The following is a 14,688-nucleotide window of genomic DNA, read 5'->3' on the forward strand; positions in this document are numbered from 1 at the left end:
TAAAATAACTCAATAAGTCCCTATTCTATACCTTCATTTGAAATATATAAAGAAAAGCAAATCTAGTCATAATGACTTTTGGCACTCAATCCCTTAATGCAATTTAAAGACAACTATGGCAATGTCTCTAATTTGTTTTTGATAATTCTTTTATGCCCTAGACACAAGTGACATTTATTCTTTTTCAAATATAGATAACTAAATTAATGGTTTCACATAAACAATAGGATTCCCCACCATTCTCCTTTTCACTACGAAAGTAATTCAATCAGACAGTTTGGCAGATTGGACCTAAGTTTAAAGTACCACCACAAGTAAAAATAAAATCACACATTAACACTCATTTTAGGAGATGAAAAGTTTACTTAAAAATTGCAGACATATAGCAAAGATAAGACAAACACTTTTTCATATTCATACAAATACAGTAACTTATAGCTGGCTTGGTACATGGTCACAGGTTAAAAATAAATCTAATGGAGAAAGTAATGGTTCATTCTACTTCTCTGCCATTTATCATCATTTAATAAGTATACCAGTAAGAACTGGAAGACAACTGCATAGAAAGATTAGAATCCTAGGGCTGTTTGTTAATACATATTACATAAGAATACAAAAACAAAATAGGTACAGATAATACAATTAAAATGCAAGTTAGGGCCATGGATTTAGCTCAGTGGTTTCGCCGCCTGCTGAGCAAGCATAAGGACCGGAGTTCGATCCCCGGTACCAAAAAAAAAAAATGCAAGTTAAACTATTATTTTGAAGAAACAGGACAGAATTTAGTGAAAACAACTGAAAACTGTTACTAATGTGTTGTTATAGTCAGTATATCACAGTATTTTTACATGGCATAGAATTTCTTCCACCTTAAACAATGTTTGGCAAACTAGAACAGGTTGATCCTATTTCTAGAGTAACTTTCAGATGAAGGAAAACAAGTGGTAATTCTATTAAATGTTTTTCTAAACACGCTAAATTTTTAAAATGCCAGAACCTCAGCTTATCATCTCCAAATTTAAAACAAAGTCATGCATTGTACTCTCTACAATCTGCATTGCCCTGTATAGTAGTCCTTAGCCACACATGGCTGTTGAGTACTTGAAATGTGGCCAGTCAGAATTGAGATGTGTTACCACCACAAAATATACACTAAATTTGGTGTATGGAGAGAGGGGAAAGTAAGATATCTAATTAATAATGTTTCATACTGATTACATGTTGAAATAATATCTTTAATATATTGGGTTAAATGAAAAACACTACTGAAGTTAATTTCACCTCTTTATCACGGCTAGAAGGTTAAAAATTACTTTGTGGCTCACATTGTATTTCTATTGATCAATGCAACTACAGATAATATATAATCATTATATTAGCCTTAAAATTTACCATTATTATTTACGCACTCTGGGGTATGATCTCCCAGAACACTGTAAGCACACTGCACAAAACTTACTGCAAAATTTATTCTTCTTAATCCTCTGCCATTTTAAGACTTCACAAAATATGTAATCCTTAAAAAATGTCAATTACTATGAAAGAACTTCAATGCAGATTGCTACACTGGGAGAAAACAGATTTAAGAAATGCAGCAGTGCAATCAGTGAAGACAATTAGTATCACTGGTAAAGTAAGTTAGCCAAACTAATCTTTAATGCCTAGAATCTGACCTGCAACCCAGATCATACATGTAACCAGTTCATCTGAAGAAAAACTACAAGGCAATCTTAAAACATCACTGACTTCAATTTATGCCTTTTCACTTAAAGACTCTTACTGTTGAACTGAGCAACTGACTACTAGTTCAAGAAAGTGGATTAAAAAAAGTTTAGAATCTATTAAAAATACTAATACTAGTTTTTGACTTTTTTCTCCCTCTCTCCCTTTTCCATTCTTTTTAAAGCTTTTGTGGTAGAGTATATAAATATTTGGCCTATCTGTAATACCTCATCTTTTTAAATTTTTTTCCAACTCAAAAACAGTAAATTAATCTAGTATACAGTCCATTATTCTCCTAGAACATGATATATCAAGATGCAATATTCTCAGTGGTTACTTCGGTCAAAAGCCAGCATCAGTTATGCATCAAGAGCCTCCCCCCACAGGCAGTACTTGTACTGTACAATTGGTTCCTCACAACTCAGGTAGGAATGTTTTTTTCAAAGACTGTTTAATCTTTTTATGTTAGGTAAACTGACAAAAATGCTCTGGGAGTCACAAGTGAACAGTTAATGAAACTACAGTACTGTATCATTCAGAAAAACTTCTTATGTCAAAGATGACTTGGAAAAACAAGTAAATAGAAGTTATTTAACATACTTTTGCATATTACCATTATTACAACACTGGAAAGCAACTAGGATTTAGGGAGAAATAAAAATAACCTAAACTAGATGGTACAGGGAATACCAATACAGAAACTGCAGAAGACTACAGCAGTTTTTCCTAGAGTTCAGCTGCCTGTTTTTTAAGACATTCATTTCATCACATTTATTAATGTGCCTTACACAGGAAGATTCTACGCTTAAATTTTTTATATATATTTTCAAATCATATATAAAGAGTGCTTTAATTATGTTACTAACTCTGGCCTAAAACCCTAATAATTCAGGTCAAGTGAAATAATTTTTCAGTTGTACAATATATTACTCTACAATATACTTCTCAGTGACAAGATGACAATTGTCTCCAAAACTGCTGAAAGCTCACTGTTAGACATTAGATCAATAATCAATTAGGTATTTACTGAGTACCTACTATGATTGCAAAATATCTGCTCCAAATGTATGACTTTGATGAAGAAAGACAATATATGCACATTTTTGATAGAATAGTGTTTGAGTCAACATTTGGACATGTGAAATTATAAACCCTTACGACATAAAAATAGTCAAATGTATTATCTCTATCTTTATAAACATAAACAATCTAAGGTATACTGCATAGTACTTTAAAGAAAGTGATTGCCAGATATAAAATAAAGGTTGATTTCCTGAAGGTATGGGAGAAAAACTAGAATGATATGATTTATAAACCACTAAAGAATATAAGCAATTTATACAATTATCTAGTTAATTAGGACAAATTGGTACTTGTGTTATATTTCCAACTTTGCTGGAGGGGGATGATCTAATAAAGAAAACTGACTTATGAACACTAAACAAATATAAAATAAAAATCTTTTGGATAAAATTCTTTGTAAAAACCATCCTATAAATTCAAGCTCCAAATCTGTTATATATATATAGGTGTGTGTATACACACTTATTTAAATACCTTAAAAGTATCTAAATTTCACTTGCAATGTTGTAAAATTGTGTATCTTTACCTTGTGAATTTGAATCTGATTATGTACTTTACGCAAAATGGGTGCATTTCACTTAAAACTACCATAAGAATATAGACCATGACGAGACGGAGCTAGTTTTTCCTTTCTAGCTTTTATCTATTCTGACTTGACCTTATAACATGGAAGGCATTTATACAATGTGTTCAACATGTACAAGACTTGCACATCACAGTAATCCTTTTCCTCAATAGGATTTCTAAAAATTGAGAAGGATGCCAAATAAACAAATATGATATTGCCTACCTCCCAACATGGAAATAAAATACAGAAATCATTCCCATGGAAGACATATATAAGATAATGTTCCCAAAGGAGCCATAGGGGCGAGAGCAGCAAGGTGAACAATGAGGCAGTCATAGAGGATATACTAGCTACTATGCTGGTAGTGGTTTATAAAAAATACTATATATATTAAAATGTTAAGAGCTAGTAATATATTTAACCTATTTTTGCTTTTTCTTTTTTTGCCACTAAATATAAATTTTTGTTCTACATTGACTAAATCTTTTACACCCTGAGGAATAACAACAGATCAATAAAAGAAATGTCAGGGTTAGTTTTGTGGATCATATTATTGTCCAGAAAGCACATACTATATATAGCTAATATTCTTGGAAGCACAATGTTTGACCAACAGACTAAGCTACTGCCTTATTTATTTATTTATTTTTAGCAAAGAGTTTGGTTTTACAGTGTTATCATGGCCTGGTAAGAGCAGAGAAGTCAAAATTGGGAGCCTGAGGTTTCCCCTCCTACACCAGAGCCACAATGGATACATTGGTTTTCTGTCTTCAGTATAAACACAGCATATCACTGCCCTTTAGGAACACATTGTTTAAGAAATCTCTGTAAAGCACTTTGGAATCTTAACTATATTTTTCATGAAATTAAAACAAGCAATTATTTGCTGTTGTGAAATATGAAATTCCTATCCCTCTTCCTCAGACACAAATATATAAAATGAATATTTAAAATTTTAACTCAGTGTTTACTTCTTTTTTTCTGATATCTGAAAAAGAAAGGCCTAATCTCCCCCTGGTTCCCAAACTATCCTGTATCATGCTGAATCTGGGAAGGAACGAAGATCCTTAAATTAAGGCAGAGGATTAATTTAGGACAGCCATCTGATCTTTATTTTGAGGCGGGTGCCAGTTTCCCTTTGTATAGGTTTCAGACTGTCTTTGGGCATGTATCATGCTCTAAATGTGATGCCTCTAACCCCAAAATGTTAGTTATCAGAGAGAAAGAACTAGTCTCTCTCTACTTGGTAGGGTGCCTAAAAATGTTAACTAATTATAAACACAATGTATTAGGATCCTACCTTCTTCTATCAGTATATTATATGATAAAATACCCCATGGGACCATGCCTAGCTATGGGAATAAATAAAATAGTGAACCATAATCAGGTATTTGATAAAACTTCCATACTCTACTTTCTGCTTAAACATTAAGTTCAATGTAAGGTAATCTTGCTTCTCCCAAAAGTAAAAAAGGCACTCAAAGTAACACAGTACCCATAGCTATTTTTTTCAAAGACACTGTGTGATGGGGTTTATTTTTCTTGCTCACTGCCTTAATGACATTGAATTTGCCTAAATTTGTCAGTGCTTCCACAAAGGTCTCTAATATACAGGAGTTCATTACAGAGCATGGGGAGGTGACAGCACAGAAAGTGCTAAAATTTGCAGTTCTATTTGAGAAATTCATTCAAAAGGCAAAAAGGTCCAGTTGTTACAGCAGTGTTCAAATTTCTTAGCATACTGTAAATATCTTAAAGTATTAAAATATAATTTTCTAGTAACAGAATAACAGTAAATTTTAAGTGTTTTTGTTTTTTTGCAAAAAAAAAAAAGAAAATCCTGTTGGTTTCTTTTACAACTAAAATTTTAGCATCTTCCAAAATTCACAGGAACTAGGGTAGAGACTGTTATACAGTAACTGATAATTCCACTTTTAAATTGCATTTAGCCCATTGTCAGATACCATCTTGTGCTATATAAAGGAAAATTATAAGACTGACACTTCGTAGCAATATTACAAGTTCTCTTTACTTATACACACACACACTAAACACTCGCACACACACTCACTAAGTATGAACTGGTATCTGAATATATCTGAATTACATAATGTTTACCCTATATTCTTTCCATAAAAACCCCAAAACCTTTGTTTCCACAACTGATATCACATGAGGCCTTATTGGAAGATATAAGTGGCTTTTAGTGATAATCTGTATATGTCCTTCTTACTAATTAATGAAGCAGGGTACAATTCCTACCACTGCAAAAAAAAAAAAAGAACTATTGACACCTTTAATTTAAATTAGAACCATCCCATACAAATAAGAAATATGACTGGAATCTGGGTCCAGGGTTTCTAAGGAGGTAATAGGGGATATACTAATATGTATCAAGTTCTTAATCTTAAAAAATGACTCACACAGGTTTAGGAAGTATCTAAAAGGTCCACAGTTCAAGTTGGGGAGAAAAAAAGAGAAGCATAAAATGCTTCAGGCACAGACACAGATCAATAAGTCACCAAAGTCAAAGAATTTCTTCACTTTCTGCCCAAGGTGGCTCTCACCATCTTAAGTGATCAGAAAGCAGTATTCTTAATGCCGGTGGATTTCATCAGCTCTGTGAGCTTTTAATAAATATTAAAGTTCAACTGATAATTCTAGTGCTACATTTCTTGGCTGGGATTTTTTTTTTTTTTTTTGGTACCGGGGATCGAACTCAGGTCCTTGCACTTGCAGGGCAGGCGGCGGAACCACTGAGCTAAATCCCCAGCCCCATTGGCTGGGATTTTAACAAGTTAAAACAAGGTAATGAAATGAAGAAAATAAATCTAAATTAACTTATTCTAGATGTGATAGTTCTCCTTAAACATTATGAACCTCGAAAACATCATTTACCACAATCCATTTTTCTCAATCAATATTCTACCTACCACTCATTACTAATCTTTCTTCAGAAAGTTAGTCATCAATAAATACGTAATAACCTCTCACAGTGTGCCAGGCACAGAGTAGAATATGGAAACAACTGATTACCAAAATAGATATGCTTAGAAAAAAAGGGTGGGGCAAGGGTTATGGTGGAGATAGTTACAGATCTTATTGCTTTTTGCTTGTCAGTAGTTATTCATGACCCACAGGATGGTATGATGCCCTGCTATTCTTCCAGTGAAATCTGATAAAATGTGTGTCAGTCTTTTAACAACTACATTATTTTCATAAAAATAAGACTAAAAAGCCCCTGAAATTAGATATATTCTTTCTACTGCATGAGCTCATTTAGTCGAAGACATATTATATTAGTGAGTTTAAATGTCAAGCACTTAGGAAAAAAACACAACCATAAAGGGTAACTGTAAGTCTTCTTGTGAATGAACACTTAAGAAATGCATATTTGAGAAGTAAAGTAGCACACAAGTCACATACTAACAGTATCCTTTGGATATTTGTATTTTTCACTCCCTACTTAAAACTTTACAAGGAAGACAAAGAGACCAAGATACATTAAAGGATTGCATGGCTTCAGAAAGTGGTGGATTGAGCTCTAGAACATATAAAGGTGGTTAACATGAGATGGGCAAGATACTGAAAGATACTGAAGGAAAGGTATAAAAAGGCATGGAATACTATAAAAATTTAGCTAATGTTCATATAATCTATAATCATGTCCTGAAAGGTACTCATGTCAAAGTATAAGAAGTCCTATTTTGGGGATATTAAAAATGATGCTTAGAAAAAAGGTAATACTGAATAAGGCCAGAATTTGGCAACATGTAGTATTGGAATGGATAGAACCTCCCGTGTCTTCTCTATGCAGTTTCTATCCCATCCCCTCAGGAGCTGAAAATCATAAATCTAATGGTTTTATCCACAAGAGGTCCACATAGGCCTTGAGGTATTTGATTCATAATATGCTCTGTAGCAGGGGCCATGGAATTATGTTCATAATAGCAATTATTTTCTCACTTTATAACGAGCATTTTTTGCCCTAAAAAGAACAACATTCGTCTTTTGGGATCAGGCTAGGTAATTTTTCTGGTGTTCTTAAGTGTACCACTCAGTTCAAGAGTCTGCCATTCAAAAACACCATGATGCTGAAGTAAAGGACTTATTTCTCTTCCTGTAAAGCAGTGCACCTAACTCAAGTCCAGACTCTCCACAAGAATAGGACAGGAAAGGCTTGCTTTCCCTATATCCTTCTCCCCCTCCCACAGACTAGGAAAACAGGAAAAGCCTGGTGGTCACACTTAGTACTGTGACTATTCTTCACATTTTACACACACATCGGACAAGAGACAATTTCCATTCTTACAGGAACTTTTAGAGGGGTAGTTCTTATTCTAATTTCCTCTGTGTATGTGTGTGTGTGTAGATGTAAGAAATTAATTGAAATAGAGACGGTTAACAGCTTCAGTAGGAATTTCTGAAATTAGGACAGAAAATATATAAACATGAAAGTGACAAAAAACGTATGAAATAGATAGGTAAAATAAAGAAGTATGTGTGAAGAAGAAACAAATCATTTTATAAAGGGGGAAATACAGTAAGAACATAGACATTATCTGACCCTCCACCCACCTATGTTGCCAATCTGAAAAACTGAGCCCTTGTTACTGAAAAGATGAAATACAGATATAATGTGGATACTTTGGTATGGCATCCCTGATAAAATTCAGTTTCAAAGTGTTTTGTTTCATTTTTAAAACCGAAGAACTCATCTCCAAAACTGTTCTTTCCTCCAGCTTTTGCAAACATACTGTTTAATAATCACTTGACAAAAATTTTGTAGTTTATCCAGTATAACCTCAATAACAATTTTTAAAGAAAATTTTTACTAATACATTTTTATATATATATTTTACTTTATGTATGGAAGGAAAAAGGCAGTATTAACTAAAAATGGCATTCTGGGATTTAAAAAATTTATTTTATAAGGGCTGATTTGACTGTTTTGGCATATATCAAATATGAGGTAAAAACAATCTATTAAAAATAGTAATAAAATTAATTTTCCAGTACTGTAATTACACATCCCCCCTCCTCTAAAGTAACCATTTAAAAATGGATTACATTGGAGGCAGTTTTTGATGTAAGTGCCAATACTTTTGACTTTGGCTATCTTAGTCTGTAACTTAAATAGAACATGCTGGAGATAGAGAACTGGTTTATATTTTTGCATATCCATTAATCTAGCCATTTGATTCTCAAAACAACAGTAAGATCAAGTCCTTTTGGATTTGTATTATGTTCTTCAGCTGAAACACAACATACATAAACTTTTTATTTAAAATTTGCATATGCAGTGCTCGCTTCGGCAGCACATATACTAAAATTTGCATATGTAGCAATTGAACTGAAGTGGGCAGAGGTATGTATGAACCAAACAAAAAGCCCTACGTATATAAAGGATAAGGAGTTTAAAAGAAAAAAATAAGACTATTTAGCAGGAAGAAATTATATAATTATTTTATCTCCAAAGGAATGCCAATTCTTAAAATAAATAAAAGATTTCCTAAGGATTTTTAACCTAAAGGAGAGGAACAGTTAGCCAGCAATAGCAAAGTTCATGCAGCTATGTCAATGAGATAGGAAAACAATATTGCACTAAAAGGGGAACCTTGCAGGATTAATCCACCTCTTTCATTGACTCAAAGTGAGTAGCCATTTCCTGTATGCATTGGCATACCTGGCTTGTTCTACATTCCGGCAAGTGGATAACACTTGATCGATGAACCTGTGCTCCATTTCTAGACCTAAGGAGTCTGTAGCTGGGGTCCGCTTCAGGCGTTTGGTTTCCTGGGAATAGCCTTGCTTGCTACAGTCATTCAGTCCATCCACTTCCATAGCCTGAGACAGATGGGGGCCTCCAGGGACGAGGTGCGAGTCACTCAATGTCTCCCCAGGGCTGTCTGCAGGTGATAGCTGTGTTGTGCTGTGAGGAAGCCTCCCGCTGAAGTAATGCTGAAGATAGAAAATATGCCGCCTATGAGGGGAAGGAAGAAAATTTAAAAAAATCACATCAAAAAGTTAAACTTTTCAGAAGGAAGAAGTTGGCAATTTCAAAGTATACAGTACAGAGTTTGCTGCCCATTTCATCACCTTGAGATATCTGGGGGAAGGAGGAAAAACAGTTGAGATGAAACTTCTGGACAAAAGCCTTCAACCTAGCTTACTGGTTTCTGAGAAAGACTACTACTCTAAAGGTTTTTCAATAATTTACTGAGATGGTAACAATGACCTGGCACTGTTACTTTCTGGTAACTATAAAAGTAGAAACATCTTAGCCCAATATGCCTTAAGTTATTATGTAAATATAAAAAAAGTACCACACTGATATCTTAAAAGATAAGTGATTAAAAAACTAGAGGGATTAAATGATTTCTCTAGAGGCTTAGTTTATGGCCTTTATCCAATCCTTTTAAAAGTTACAATACCTCTGCTGCTGTTGGTCTTACTATCTAGAAATTAACAGAATTTTCTTCTAAATCTATCACTAGTCTTAAAATGTGCTGGACTCTGAAGAAAGCATTTTAAAAGATATAGTTCTTCTTTTCCCACCCAGGAGAGCAGTTCTCCTGCCCTTAGAATCACCAGGAACTGTCTGTTAAAAATTATGATCCCTATGTCTAATCTATAAAACTTTAATTTGGGGGTGGGAGATCTACTACCTACACACAACATGATAAACTACATAAGTTCAAAGTTATATCTCATCACTCATATTATCAACTCTGTGGCCCTAAAAGATAATTCTATTCATTTAACTCCCTGCATATGCTGCAGTAAATAGGGAATGTATAAAGTACCATTACCTTACTCCAATGTTAATCTTTATTATGCAAACATTTTCTCAAATCCCCCAAGTCTTGCTATTAAAATGCTTAAACACAAAACAGAACAAAGATCTTTTATCACCAAGCCAATTTCAAGTTAAGATCTATCTTCTGTTTGGAAATGTCCATTGATAGTCTTGGTTTTAAAAGAAAGGGAGACTTCCCTATTTATGAAGATGCCCAAAAGAAGAAGCTGACTTTTACTGACTTTTTATTTAGCATGAAAATGAGGTTGGCCAAATCTCTGCAAACAGCCTAGAAGATGATAATGTAGAAAGCTGGGGGGAAGGAGTGGGTTTTCAATAACTTAAGAAATACACACATTTTAAAAGTGCCTACTTCTTGCCAGTACAAGCCTTTTCTTTGAAAATTATATCCTATAGCCTGAAGTAAAGTCTGTATTTATGAAGATGGAGATACCTCCAAATAGACAAACACCCAAAATAACTGAAGATGTCCATATATCTGAACTTCATTCCAATATGAAATTTACATTACTGTCAAATGTACTCAAAACTAGTCTTTTCCTGTACCCAAAGAAAAATCCTCTAACATTTAAAATTTTTTAAAAAAGCATTGAGATTATTCTTAAGTCCATTAGATTCCTAAATAAAGCAAGCAAGCAAGTAAGCTTATTTTATGCTCAGGCTCTAATAATCTCAATCCTGACTGTGCATCAAAACTATCTGTAAAGCTTTTTTTCTTTAAAAAATAAAACAAAACAAGGGCCAGGGATTTATATCAGTGGTTCCGGCGCCTGCCTTGCAAGTGCAAGGTCCCGAGTTCGATCCCCGGTGCCAAAAAAATAAATAAATAAAAAATAAATAAATAAATAAAACAAAACAAAACAAAAAACCACAAAACAGATGGCAACACTTCATTCCAGATATGCTAAATACCAGGATATCTAAAGAATAAGTCCAGAAATTGTTGTTTCTGTTTTGTCTTGTTTTCCTTGTATTTTATTTCGGACATAATATAGGTTATTCTGCTGCAGAATCAAGGCTGAGTACCACTACCCTAAGCCATAGGAAAAATGAGTGAGGAGCTTCATGCTACTGCTGCTGCTGCTAATACAAACCCCTTCCCACTCAGTCATAGCTCCACAATCAGATGATCATAATTCACAAAAAAAGCAGAAGTCAGATATAACAACATCTGCAACTCTCATAAGAAAATGCCAAGTTTCATGTAGGAAATGTTCTTGTCCCTTCTCTTACCTATGACACCAAAGGGTTTCATGTCCTGGGTAGGAATCAATAAGATCAGTGCTGAATTCCACTTCCTCTTCTAGAAGATGAGAAAGATTTATCCTTGGTTCCTCTGTTGAAGCTGTTGCTTCTTCATCTTTTGGAAGAACCAGGGCTGTCTCACTTTTCAAAGGGTTCTGCTCCAATACAGAATCAACTATCATAGTTTGGCTAATCAAAGACTTTAACAAAAACTGGCGGTAGTGAAATCCACTGTGGTCTGAAACGTGCATGGATGCCCAATGTTTAGTAGAAGATAGTTCATCAAGAAGAATCTTGTAGGAAGAAAAAAGGGAAGTGAGAAGAATTTCCAAAGATTTTTCCTTCTCCATTAACATTTCTGATTTCTCTTTGATTTATTCCTTGTTTGACACTCATTCTCATTAGTGTTTTGTATACAATGTCAAGCATAGCACTATCATTTAGAAGCTTAATACATGCTAGTGTCTCTTTTCCCTTATAAGGTAATAGTGATTTTTTTCTTTTGTTTTTGTCTCCCCCACCCCCAGGCAGCCCCGTACCAGGGATCAAACTCAGGACCTTGCGCTTACAAGGCAGGCATGGCACCACTAAGCTAAATCCCCAGCCCAATAGGCTTTTTAATTTTTATTATTTATTTATTTATTTATTTATTGGTACCGGGGATCAAACTTGGGACCTTGCACTTGCAAGGCAGGCAGCGGCACCACTGAGCTAAATCCCCAGCCCCCAATGAGATTTTTTAAACCACAGAATTAAGAATTTGTCATTTTTCCCCTTGACTATTCACATTTTGATTGGCACATAGAGAAAAGCTAAATTCTAAAATAATGATGAACACTATTTGCCCTAAACTCACCATAAATGATAAATTTTTTTAAAAAATAGATAAAATTCAGCAGTAAATTATTCAAATCTTTATATTACCAATCCTGCAAACTAAAGAAAAACCGCATTTATAAAAAAAAAAAATTGTTTGGTACTGTCTTGGACAGGCAGCAAATATAAACTGAGTTTTGATCAGTGAAAGGTATTATCACCGTGAAAGGTATGACCACATTCTGCCAGAAAATTTTCAGACCAGCTAAAAAAAAAAAAAAAGACATACTTGTGAATATACAGACAGCACAATGCCAATGACGTCTTTACATGCTTGTGAAAGGTCCTAGGCAAATGCCTTTTCCTGTACCAAGATCCCCCTCCACTTTTCACACACCCCTTTCTCTGCTTGAAGAAAACTTTCACTCTTCTAAACTTCCACATAGCCCTTGTGTGATCTACTACACAAAAGAATTTTCTATACAGGTCTTCTTCATTCCCCCTCCAAATTCTCCAGGTACTTTAGTTTCTTTCTTCCTATCTTTTTTTTTTAATGCTATAAGTATTTATTTATTCTTAATTGATGATTTCATGCCTCTATACCCTTTGGCATCAGAGTGGATACATAAATATTTTATGAATGAATGAATGGACAATTTAAAGAAGGAGGTGACAAGCACAAAGGAGAAAGATTACTTAAAGTCAGGACATTCAAGTTTTATTAGTGGAATGTTTTAAATATTTCCTTTAAGTTCTAAAGTGTTTATATGTAACCACCTAAATGTATTCTAGAGGCAATAAAATCTGAGAAATTGACAAAAAGATGATTTATTTGATTTTATAAGGTGAACGAAAATAGCCCCAAATAAATATCTACCTGAAAAACAAATTAATTCAATGTTATTACAATTTTGAAGATTAGTCTGCTGACACTTAGGCTATAATTCAGCAGCTTTTTACTTTTGGTATGGCTTCTCAATCTGGTTTGAAATGACGAGTTATTTAAAATAAACTAATACAATATGAAAAACCTTTTATGTCTTACAAGATATTTCTACATAGAAAAATAAGCACTGTTCAGTTTTGAAACAAAAATAGTACATATATGAAAGATTTTCAACAAAACCAATTTAATTTCTTAAAAAACAATCTGACTTTTTAAGAAAAAGTCTATATTCTTTTTCTTTAGACATATAAGGATGAATTATTAAATAAAGAAACTTTAATTGGAGTTTCAGGGCATTTTATTACTAGAACATCAAAGTATACAGATAAAGGCAATGGTGAAAAGACAGTAATTGCTTTTAAGTCACCCTAAAGACATTATATAAAGCTATTTCTCAAAGGTTAAGGTACTGATAAGATGGATGTCTTCGTATCATACTTTAAATATACTTATTCTTTTCCAACTTCCATATAAGAAAGAAAACTATAGAAGCATGGATATGAAATAGAAGAATAAGAGGTTTAAAAGGAATACTGAAAACACATGTTACTAGCCTTACATTTTAAAAAATATTTGGTTTTTCTTCTGATCATAAAAGTGATAAAAAAAATATAAAAAAACAAACAAAAATCACCCATTATACTTTCAGCCACAGATCGTTCCAACACTCTGGCATATAACCAATCTTTCAGCTTTTTTCTATGGATGCATATACAAAGAGTTTATTTTTAACACAACTTTGGAATACTCATACAGATTTTGTTCCACTTAAAAACAAAATTTTATGGCATTAAACATTATTTAACTCTTGCATAGTATTTAATCCTAAAGATAAGTACAATTTATTCTCCTATTTGTTTCCAGTCTTGTCACCTTATGTGCTATCCAGCTATTCAGTAGAAATTTCTAGATGTATATTTGCTGGAATAAAAAGTACAATATTATAAGGTTCATTATATATACTATCAAAATGTCCTCTACTAAGGCTATCTAATTTATATTTCTAGTGGAAGTACATGTTAAGGCCTATTTCCTAAGTTTCTCATCAATACTGCAGTACTTTGTTAAGTAAAAAATCATGTTCATTTTAATCTAACTCCATTTGTCACATATGCTATAAATATTTCTATGAATATATTACTGCACGATTTTTAATTTTTCCAGGTTTACTGAGGTATAATTGACAAAAACTGTACATATTTATGGTTCACAATATAATGAATTTATGTGTATGTGAACTGAGTATCACAATCAGGCTAACATATATCCATCATCTTACTTTGTCACTTTTTCAGTGGTAAAAGCATTTAACATCTACCCTCTTAGCAAATTTTAAGTATGCTATACATTTTTAACTATGATCACCATGCTGTACACTAGTTACAAAGTTTTTCATCCTGAAACTCTGTACCCTTTGCCTAGTAACTCCTCATTCCTCACTCCCTCTCTCAACCCTGCAACTATTACTTTATAATCTGTTTCTATGGG

General features: G+C 33.4%; 1 protein-coding gene across 1 annotated transcript in view; it reads right to left on the reverse strand.

Moving 5' to 3' along the window:
* Positions 1-343: 343 nt before the first annotated feature.
* Ptar1 (protein prenyltransferase alpha subunit repeat containing 1) overlaps positions 344-14,688 on the reverse strand; it is a 48,800-nt gene continuing 34,455 nt past the window's right edge. The window contains exons 6-7 of the mRNA XM_004838167.3: positions 11,427-11,731; positions 344-9,356 (exon numbers count right to left, since the gene is read on the reverse strand). Coding sequence (XP_004838224.1) covers positions 9,014-9,356; positions 11,427-11,731 — 648 coding nt within the window. The 3' untranslated portion in view covers positions 344-9,013. The remainder of the gene's footprint in view (positions 9,357-11,426; positions 11,732-14,688) is intronic.

The sequence above is a fragment of the Heterocephalus glaber genome, unplaced genomic scaffold, assembly GCF_053883595.1.
Source record: "Heterocephalus glaber isolate CG9 unplaced genomic scaffold, H.glaber_assembly_v1.0 deba00001481, whole genome shotgun sequence".
In the NCBI taxonomy this organism is placed as follows: Eukaryota; Metazoa; Chordata; class Mammalia; order Rodentia; family Bathyergidae; genus Heterocephalus; species Heterocephalus glaber.